Here is a 10,487-nt window from a genome sequence, read left to right on the forward strand (position 1 = left end):
GTTTCAGATTTACGATGAAAAATTTCTTCATAGAAACTTTTTCTTCATAGAAACTGTACCTCTATTTCTTTCAGAAAGGTGCTGCTGTTGTAGATAACACTGAATGCTGGTTATATTCCTGTCAGCAGAGCTCAGCTCTAAGAGTGGATTTTCACATCTAGAAGTGGTTTGTAGTTGTTGAATAGCCAAGAATCAAGAAACTACATTAACATAATGCACTGGTTTTATTAGAACTGAAATCCCGACGTTTCAAAAAATATAATTTACTCTGAAAGATGTATATCTTTCAGTTTGTAACTCACTGACCTGTGACTTGAGGAAGATCCAGGAACTGTTTTTTTATTGCAGTTCAATGCTTTTGGACACTGAGATTTATTTCAACCCACAGGTGTCGTACAAACAAAAAGCATGCTTACATTTTGTATTTGCTACAAAAAAAGCAATTTTTTTACCTATCTCAGCTATAAGAAATGATTTATACACTGCTGCCATCCTCTGGCAGAAGACTACCTGAGATGATTCTAGAAAGAATATCTAAAATCCATCCACTGTTCGGAGTGCTTCCACAGCAAGTGTTCAGTGTGGGATGGTAACGTTTTCTTCACTCGCTTTTTATGCAGCATCCTCATGATATAACCATGGGACCAATATCCTGTGTTTTCCCTTAAGTCCTGTCTTTTCTCACACTGGCAGAAGATTTCACTGTAAGCCACTTAACACAACACAGTGCTGCACTACCCTTATACTTTTGACTGAAAAGCAAACATATATTGGAAGGCTGTTAGCAAGAACACAGGTAACTTGCAATTTACACACTTAACTTTGCACAATCAGCTGTATGCACTTGGGGGGGGATTTAAAAAGGTGATGGGCATCTGAGGGGAAAAACTTTGGCAATCCACCTGCTGTTGAACCTAATGTGCTTTGACTATATGTGTTTTTGGCTATAGGTGTTCTCCATAGAAAACAATCCCCGTGTAAGTTGAGAGTAGCCTGGGATGCCATGTAACGTTTCCCAGCTTTTCTTTCTGGACATCTTCTGAACAGATGGAAGCGTCTCAAGAAAAACTCCTGACGCTTAAACACCAATGCTGTTACCAGCTAGATAGAAGGAGCTCATGTTCTGACAAGATAAACTGATATTAAAAGGCACGGCTAACTTCAGCCCATTAATTTCAATGGGTCTATTCTGAGTACCACTCAGTTGTCTACAGCACATGGTCTTTAGAAGAGCCTTTTCTGCATCCAGTCAGTAAGACCCAACTCTTCAAAAACCTGTGGTGCCCGATTTATAATTTTACTCATGTCCAGAAGGAACATGAGTTTTTACTTTGCAAAATGGGGACCTTAATAGTGTGTGAGTATTCTAAAAAACTAATGGTACATTATGCATAGATAGCATACAATGGGTAACACAATCATTGCATCCAATACAATCACTGTAACTCGCCTCAGTGGGGCGAGTTACAGTTACCAATTATACACCAAATGCAGATCTCCCACCCACAATAAATGATATGTAAAACAAAGAAAACATTTTAACTTTATTATTATTTCACTGATTCTTGAAAGTTAAAGCAAGACACTGAGCATAAGTCACCACGATTCTTTGGCCAATGCAGGTACTACTGATCAGGCTTATATAAAACAATTCTTTAAAAAGTTTGTAGCAAAGTAATTGATGACTCATGGTCAAATCTGTTTGTCTGAAGAAGTGAGACCCAGAGTGGCCTCTGAGGTAACAAGCAATTCTTCTGTGCTAATTGTGTAGGGAAATAGCAATGGCACAACGGTATATCTCTCTCTCTCCAAAAGACTATGTTGTGTCTTCCTCCAGGGCTTGCATGATTTCATTTTTACCTAACAATAAATCCATTTAAAATGAAAACTTTTCCTACAGACATCTCTATGCTTTTTCATCTTCTGAAACATCAATATGTTTATAGAACTTCCAGGCCTTCAAATTGCAGCCTTTTAGGATTGTTCCTAGCTGTTTCCCAGGCCCCACTTCATAAGTATAAGGAAATCCTACTCCTTTTTTCCTTTCATATATGGCATGCATCGTCTGTTCCCATTTCACTGGTGAAACCAACTGCTTCACTAACAAGCGCTGGATCTGTTTCGGTTCAGTGTATCTCCGGTTTTCCACATTTGAATAGACAGGGATGAGAGGCTTCTGAATATTAATTGAGTTGAGGGCTTCAGACAAAGGTCCCACTGCTGGTTCCATAAGTTGCGTATGAAAAGCACCACTGACTGGCAGCATTTTCACTCTCACAAATGAGTATTTTTTCGAATTTTGCCGCAAAAACTCCAAAGCCTGAAATAAAAAACGAAACAGAACACTGAACCACAAAAACAGAGTTACTGCCTTCAATCTAGAACTGTTGCTAATGTCATTTGGCTCTTGGGAAAACCCTATAAATTCATTGTGGCCTACAAGTCAGAGGACGCATGCCTCCAAGAGAAAGAAAATAAAGGACATAAAAAGCATACAACAGAGACTTAAAACTTTATAGGTTTAGACTTTGCTACCCAAATGTTGGCGGGTGGCTTTTATACCTGAATTGCATTTGTTGCGTTTCCATTTTTGTTTTATACCAAGGGTAGCCAATGTGGTGCTCTCCATATGTTGTTGGAATACATCTCTGATCATCCCTGACTATTGGCCATGCTGCCTGGGGCTGAGGAGAGCTTTGTTCAAAACATTTGGAGAGCACTAGGTTGCTACATGTGCTTTACATCATCACTGCATGTCAGTTAGATCCTGTTGCCAGGTGACAGGCTTCAATTCTAATCCCAATTACAAGTGGCTGCCTTTGAATATTGTTCAGAAACTTCAGAATGTAGCTGCACAGCTGTTGACCAAGGGTTAGCAGAACAGCATGCATTGGGAATATTAAGGAGCTCCACCAGTCAGTGCCTATGTTCAATTCAAGGTACGGATGCTTAACTTTAAAGCTAGAAAAACCTAGTCGGATAAACCAGGGAGCCCCTTTCACTATGAGGTCATCTGGCCCTGATATCATCTCTGTCGGAGGAGGGCAGCCCTTTTCCCACTGCAAATGTGCTTGTCTGTAAGACCTGTTTGCCTAAATCTATTGTACTCCCCGCCCTTTAGAAATCAGTGAAAATCTTTTCATTGCTCCTTTGATTTCAAACATTAACTTATTTTTAATGCTGTTCTTCTGCTATTCTCATTACTATTGTTCTTATTATTGTGAAATGGTTTTAAATGTGTTTATTATTATTTTTTAAAAATTAAATATACCAATTGATGGCTATTAGCATAGGTACTTTGCATGTAAAAAAAAAGCAGGATAAAAATACAATTCATATAACAAGCAAGCAAACTTCTCCCCTCAAAATACAGAATATGACTAAGTACTACTGTTCTCTTGGCTGTCAGCAGTGCTACTGAAAACCCCACCAATTTCCAGATATTCAGAACCATTATTTTGAAATAATACCTGCAAATGTCCTGCAATGACTCTGCTGCCTGGAAACAAGTAGTTTGAAACTTCACATACAGGATTTTCAATGCCCAATGACTTGCAATATTCACGAGCCTCCAAGCAAGCAGTGACATAATTTGAATTATGCCGGCCAATAACAGATAACATTCCACTTGGGACAGCTTCCGATGCCTCCTGCATGGCTTCAGCACGCACCTTCACTGCATATAAGGCTAGAGAAAAGAAACAAACTCTAAGAGGACTTAACTTCAGCATAAGATAAATGGAAGCTACAAAGAAAATTGGCTGTGATTTTACAAACTTAAATGCATGTTTCCATGTAATGATTTCATAGAGAAAGAGGTGAAAACTCTGAAATGTTTAATTACACAATATTGTATTCTGTGATGTAGAGTAGCAGCTTTCAAACTTTTTTACTTCCGGGAAACCCTTTCCATATCAAACTGACCACCACAGTACTTGCATGTGGTGCAGAAGATTCTGGGACCTGTTCCAGAGTGCACACTGGCTAGGCTGCTGTCTGCCATGAACAGAAAGCACACCACGGAACACACCCATGCAGCTGTGTGGTCCTTGTCCACAACTGAAGAACATCTGATACACATCCACAGAGTTCAGGGGTTCCCTAAAACACCACTAATGTAGATTCAAGATGACCAGAACCTAAGTATCCAGGAAAATTAAGCATGAAGGGCTGGCAATTTGGATTCTTGCAACAGGGACCCAAATGTATATTTTTTCATGCTTTCACTCTGGTTAACATAGATAGGCTGCATTCACATAACATGCCAAGCCATGCCATGCCTAAGGAAATTTAGTCATTTGGACATCACACCAAACTCTCATTTAGCATGGCATAAACAAGTCTAGCCTCCTAGGCTTGTACAGTCCCACAGCTGAGGAGAGTACTGAAGTGTTCACTTCTGCTTTTATTTAGAGGTGAAACTCGAAAAATAAGAATATCGTGGGAAGGTTCATTTATTTCAGTAATTCAACTTTAAAGGTGAAACTAATATATGAGATAGACTCATGACATGCAAAGCGAGATATGTCAAGCCTTTATTTGTTATAATTGTGATGATTATGGCATACAGCTGACGAAAACCCCAAATTAACAATCTCAGAAAATTAGAATATTAAATAAAATCAGCAAAACAAGGACTGCAAATAGAGCAATATTGGACCTCTGAGAAGTAGAAGCATGCATATGTACTCAGTGCTTGGTTGGGGCCCCTTTTGCATCAATTACTGCCTCAGTGCGGCGTGGCACGGATGCGATCAGCCTGTGGCACTGCTGAGGTGTTATGGAAGACCAGGATGCTTCAATAGCAGCCTTCAGCTCTTCTGCATTGCTCGGTCTCATGTCTCTCATCTTTCTCTTGGCATGAGTCTATCTCATATATTAGTTTCACCTTTTAAGTTGAATTACTGAAATAAATGAACTTTTCCACGATATTCTAATTTTTCGAGTTTCACCTGTAAATGTTGCTTCCCATGTCACCAGAGCTGGGAAAGGAGAGGCACAAAAGCCAAGAAGCTGGGCTCATGCACGCTATGCTAAAACATAGTTCAGTGTGATGTCCAATGTAGTCTATGCTTTTGCACATCTGAATTAACAAGCCAACAAACAGAAACCATGGTTTGAAGTCAATTTGTCATCCATGGCTTAGAAAGCCTTTTGGGTGTTTGGAAGCTCAAACCATGGTTTCAGTTAATAGAGTTCATACAAGTCATGATTTCGCATAATGCTCAACTAAGCTATTGTCTGCCCCAAACTGTATTTATGTCAACAGAAGCTGGCTTCAGACTAGCTGAAGCAACTTTCCTGCAAGCAATGATATTTAAATTCAGAATCTTACAACTTGTTCCCAATAATAATAATAATAATAATAATAATTTATTATTTATACCCCGCCTATCTGGCTGGGCCTCCCCAGCCACTCTGGGCGGTTCCCAATATGTCTATGAAGATATTAATACAAGAAATCCCCACATTTTATCCACTGCAAAGTTGGTTATACTTTATACTTTTGTACACATTATATGGACTTGATTTGGATTTCAATTTTACTTACTTATTACTTAAATAGCACAAAGATGTAACACATAAAGTTGAGGAAGAAATAAAATAGCTGGACACTAAGATACCCTTCGTACCTGCGTACCCTTAGGACGCAGGTGGCACTGTGGGTTAAAGCCTCAGCGCCTAGGACTTGCCGATCGAAAGGTCGGCGGTTCGAATCCCTGTGGCGGGGTGCGCTCCCGCTGCTCGGTCCCAGCGCCTGCCAACCTAGCAGTTCGAAAGCACCTCCGGGTGCAAGTAGATAAATAGGGACCACTTACCAGCGGGAAGGTAAACGGCGTTTCCGTGTGCGGCTCTGGCTCGCCAGAGCAGCGATGTCACGCTGGCCACATGACCCGGAAGTGTCTGCAGACAGCGCTGGCCCCTGGCCTCTTGAGTGAGATGGGCGCACAACCCCAGAGTCTGGCAAGACTGGCCCGTATGGGCAGGGGTACCTTTACCTTTACCTTTCAGATACCCTTCACTCAGTGGCAGAGGAAGAGGAGTGTGAGGGGAGCGCACTGCCCCCGGCAACGCGATCCTGGTGGGGTTCCATCGTGGCTGCCTCCCTGCCCGTGCTGGGCACCATGCCCCTGCAGGCGGTGTGCCCCACCCCTGCCTGCTCTCCGCCCCCCTCCTGGTGGCAGAGCATGAAGCTCGGCCACTGCCTTCACTAGCAGAGGACCACAAAGAATTGTGTGCCAAGACTAATGCGCCAGAGTCAGCAACACGAGTTGTCTGCTGGCACCTGGGGCGCATATGCACGTGGGCAGGGGTGGGGTGGTCACCTGGGGTGCATGTGCCTGTGGGCAGCCATCACCACTGGAACCAAGCAGGGCCATGCTGCTCTGCCTCCCCACTTGCAAAAGGAGGAGCCCGGCGAAAGAGCCTTGGCATGTGAATCCCACTCCCCCAATGCTGGCCAGGCAGCCATTCAGCAAGGGGGCTGGAGATGCAGCAGTGAGGCTGGGCTCCAGGGCCCAGAGACCCCCAGCAGCAGACAGGGCAGGATGGGGATCCCAGGGGGGTGCCTGGTTTGTGCCCCACCCCCAAATTGTGCACCTGGGGCTACACCCCCCCCTGCCATGCCCCCCGGCAACATGCTATCCTTGCATTGCAAAGATTTTAGATAAACATTTAATATGAAAGGGCAAGGGTACTTTCTTGATACCTTCTGCATAGTCTATGGCTCCTGCAAAAACAAGGGCTGCATATTCTCCAATGCTGAATCCAGCAGCTGCCACACAGCTCTCCACTACCTGTAGAAATTTAAAAAGTCTCCAGTAAGTAACAAGTGGAAGTGATGCAGAAACACCCTACGCTGTTCACAAAGTGTGAGAAACGCAAGAACGGCACCCCATCCCCGAGTGCACTGTCAATTGAGCCGCAGCCTGCTTCTTTCTCCTTGGCACACAAAAAGTGGGCAGAGGAAAATCTCCCTCCCTCTCTCCTAACATAAAACTCTAGCGAAGCATCCCAGGAAGCTGAACATTGGGAGACAGGGGCAGACAAAACCCAAGTGCTTCACGTAGTCAAACTACGGCACTCCCTCCCACAGGAGGTGGTGGCCTTTAAAAGAGGATTGGCATGTCCAAAGTCTGGCGCTGGGGCCTAATCCAGCCCGCCGGTTGGTTTAATCCGGCCTCTGGGGCAGTTTATTTCCGGGGAGGGGGGTGAAATCTAAGAAAAAGCACAACATCAATCCTTAATAAAGGTCAATAACTTTGGTTGGCCCTCAGGCATGTTCACTTCATCAAACCTGGCCCTCTCTGAAAAAAGTTTGGACACCCCTGGAATAGACAAATGGAGGTGAGGAGAGGGGAACCCATGGCCACCACAGTCAGAGGCAGTCAGTGCCTCTGAATGCCAGTTGCTGGAAGCCCCGGAGGTGGGAGATGCTCCTGCTCTGCCTCAGTTGGTTAGACCATGGTGCTGATGACGCCAAGGTTGCAGGTTCGATCCCTGTATGGACCAGCTGGATATTCCTGCATTGCAGGGGGTTGGACTAGATGATCCTCAGGGTCCCTTCCAACTCTACAGTGAGACTCCTGCCTGGCCCCGGGGGCTGGACTAGATGCCCCCGGGGTGCCCCCTCACCCAGGGCTGCTCCTGGTGCAGCTTCTCCACGGCGGCCAGGGAGCTGACGAAGACGGCGGGCTGGCTGTGCACGGTGCGCTCCAGCTGGGCGCCGGGGCCTTGGCAGCAGAGGCCGAGCAGGTCGTAGCCCAGGACGCCCTCGGCCACGCGGTAAAGCTCCCGCACGTTCGGGTAGCGCAGGAGCCCGCGGCCCATCCCCACGAACTGGCTGCCCTGGCCGGGGAAGAGCAGCACCGAAGCCTCCTCGGGAGCCCGGCGCGCCTTCCCGCCAGGCCGCGGCGCCTCGTCCTCCGCCGCCGCCGCCGCGTCCCGCAACAGCCCCGCCGCGCTCGCCGCCTCCCCCGCGCCGGGGGGCCTCGGGGCTCCGCCTCGGCTGAGCCATCGCCGCAGGGCCGGGAAGGGGAGAGCGCGGCCTGCCGAGAGGCCCGGCGGCAGCAGGCGCGGCGCGGCGGAGGTCGCCATGGCAACGGGAGCCTCCTTCCGCGTGTGAGGCGGCAAAGCGAGAAATGCAAGGCCCGGTCCGTTAGCAAAAAGCTTCCCCCGCCGCGGCCTGGAAACCCGAGCCGTAGAAAAGAGGGTTCCACCGCACCCAAGGTCCCCCCTCTCTCTACACGTGCTCGTGTGGTAGACACGTATCTACCACAAAAACACAGAGGCACAAATGCACTGGCACGTATGGCTCTGAGGAGTAGATATGTGCCAGGTTGTTGCGTGTGTGTGCTGTGAGTCACAGAATTAAAGAGACACAGACTTTTCTAGATTCGAATATGTTTAAAGTGTGAAGATGTTAAGGGAGATAAATACACCTTAATCCAATCTTTGGTAGCTGAAAAGTGTACATGCACACGGAAGCTTATACCAAGAACAAACTTAGTTGGTCTCTAAGGTGCTACTGGGCATTTCTAATTTTATATACCATAGACATTCTGGTGGTTAACTTTTGATGTGTGCATTTATTTACCTCTTAAGTTCTCTTAAATTTCACATCTAAAAATGCAATTAGATATACATCTCTGCTTAGAAGTTAAGGCCTGATGAGCTTAGTCTGTGTGTTGAAGTTACCTTTATACTGCTGACAATAAAAAAGGGCAACTATAAAACAGGAAAGGTTGTGTTTTTCTTTCATGACCATAGTGTTCAAAATTAGTTTTAGCTTAAATGGTGAGATCAAGAGGGAGGAGTTATGGGTCCAGATAACGGATTTCCTCCAAACATGCCTGCAGCTGAATTGCCACCATCTTCTCGAGCACCTTGCCCCCCCCCCCAGCTGTCACCTGAAGGTCTCCAAGTGACTTAAAAAGGTAAAGGTACCCCTGCCCGTACGGGCCAGTCATGACCGACTCTGGGGTTGCGCGCCCATCTTGCTTAAGAGGCTGGGGGCCAGCGCTGTCCGGAGACACTTCCGGGTCACATGGCCAGCGTGACGAAGCTGCTCTGGCGAGCCAGCACCAGCACAGCGCTTGGAAACGCCCTTTACCTTCCCACTATAAAGCGGTACCTATTTATCTACTTGCACTTAAGTGTGCTTTCGAACTGCTAGGTGGGCAGGAGCTGGGACCAAATGGCGGGAGCTCACCCCGCCACGGGGATTCGAACCGCCAACCATACGATCGGCAAGTCCTAGGCACTGAGGTTTTACCCACAGTGCCACCCGCGTCCCTTTCCAAGTGACTTACAGCAAAGGAAAATATGCACTGCTTAAAGCCATAGGCTCTCACCTGGGAGCCTATCTCTTTTCTGCTACCTCTGTCTCCCGCATTTGCCTTAAACCTTCAGAATTTCTTGGAGGGCTTTCTTGAAGTTCCCAAAATAAAATAAAAAGCATGCATTGGCTCAGCTGTGATGTGGCTGAGAGAGAAGGGGAAAGGCCGTTTCCGCCAAAGGACCAGGTTTTGAAGCAGTGGTTCTCCAAGGGTGTTGCAGGAGAGAATGGCAAGTGTGGCAGGAAGATTCAAGGACAATCAAAGAAACATCTAGACATTTTAGCCTAGTCTTGTAAAGGTAAAGGGACCCCTGACCAGCCGTAGCCGACTCGGGTTGTGGCGCTCATCTCGCTTTATTGGCCGAGGGAGCCGGCGTACAGCTTCCAGGTCATGTGGCCAGCATGAATAAGCCACTTCTGGCGAACCAAAGCAGCGCACGGAAACACCATTTACCTTCCCGCCGGAGCGGTACCTACTTATTTAATTGCACTTTGACGTGCTTTCAGACTGCTAGGTTGACAGGAGCTGGGACTGAGCAACGGGAGCTCACCCCATCACGGGGATTCGAACCGCTGACCTTCTGATGGGCAAGCCCTAGGCTCTGTGGTTTAACCCACAGCACCACCAAAATAAGTGCTATCAAAATAACTTTTTGTGGACACACAACCAGAAACCGCATCCATGCCTCTTTTTAAGAGCATTGGCTATTCTACAGTTCACGACACATTGTTGCAAGAAGGGATTTTCAAATATGAAAGATCTGAAGAGAAAAAGGAAATGAGACTCTCTTTGTCTCAAAGTAGACCTAATGTCAATGAGATGACCCGGCAAAAGCAAACTCAGGCCTCTCACTGAGGTTTTCAGCCATACTTAAAGCACCTGAAGAAGTATCTGAAGAAGAGTGCATGCACACGAAAGCTCATACCAATAACAAACTTAGCTGATTTCTAAGGTGCTACTGGAAAGAATTTATTTTATTTCGATTAAGGCCCCTGTGTAAGAGGCTCATGCATACTGCATTCTGCTGCGGTTGAGTCCTGTTCTCTTGCAAATGCATTGTGTTATACTTTCTGATGCTCCGTGGTCCCAATGGTTGCGTTCTGTGTTATAAATCAGGCGCGGCTAGGAGTGGCTTTTTTCCTGTTTCCC

At 46.3% G+C, this 10,487-nt stretch overlaps 1 protein-coding gene across 2 annotated transcripts; it reads right to left on the minus strand.

The window, feature by feature from the left end:
* Positions 1-1,530: 1,530 nt before the first annotated feature.
* MCAT (malonyl-CoA-acyl carrier protein transacylase) lies at positions 1,531-8,112 on the minus strand. 2 transcript variants are annotated; one of them, XM_081911826.1, is made up of 4 exons: positions 7,801-8,112; positions 6,710-6,797; positions 3,471-3,688; positions 1,531-2,320 (listed from the first exon to the last, which is right to left on the minus strand). In XM_081911826.1, the coding sequence occupies exons 1-4, from the start codon at positions 8,095-8,097 to the stop codon at positions 1,907-1,909; spliced, it is 1,017 nt and encodes a 338-aa protein (XP_081767952.1). In that variant the 5' UTR covers positions 8,098-8,112; the 3' UTR covers positions 1,531-1,906. The 2 variants fall into 2 exon arrangements, with proteins under 2 accessions (XP_081767952.1, XP_081767951.1); XM_081911825.1 differs by having other exon boundaries at positions 7,636-8,112.
* Between the last annotated feature and the right edge of the window lie 2,375 nt (positions 8,113-10,487).

Source organism: Podarcis melisellensis (assembly GCF_964234715.1).
Source record: "Podarcis melisellensis genome assembly, chromosome: 5".
In the NCBI taxonomy this organism is placed as follows: domain Eukaryota; kingdom Metazoa; phylum Chordata; class Lepidosauria; order Squamata; family Lacertidae; genus Podarcis; species Podarcis melisellensis.

What these genes read in the sequence shown, in the direction of transcription:
- MCAT (XM_081911825.1), bottom strand. Translation starts at nt 8,097, where the DNA reads ATGGCGACCTCCGCCGCGCCGCGCCTGCTGCCGCCGGGCCTCTCGGCA. An exon ending in AGCCATAGACTATGCAGAAG is followed by an intron (nt 3,689 to 6,709) that starts GTATCAAGAAAG and finishes TCTTTTCTCTAG; the next exon opens with CCTTATATGCAGTGAAGGTG. An exon ending in TCATTGCAGGACATTTGCAG is followed by an intron (nt 2,321 to 3,470) that starts GTATTATTTCAA and finishes TTTTTATTTCAG; the next exon opens with GCTTTGGAGTTTTTGCGGCA.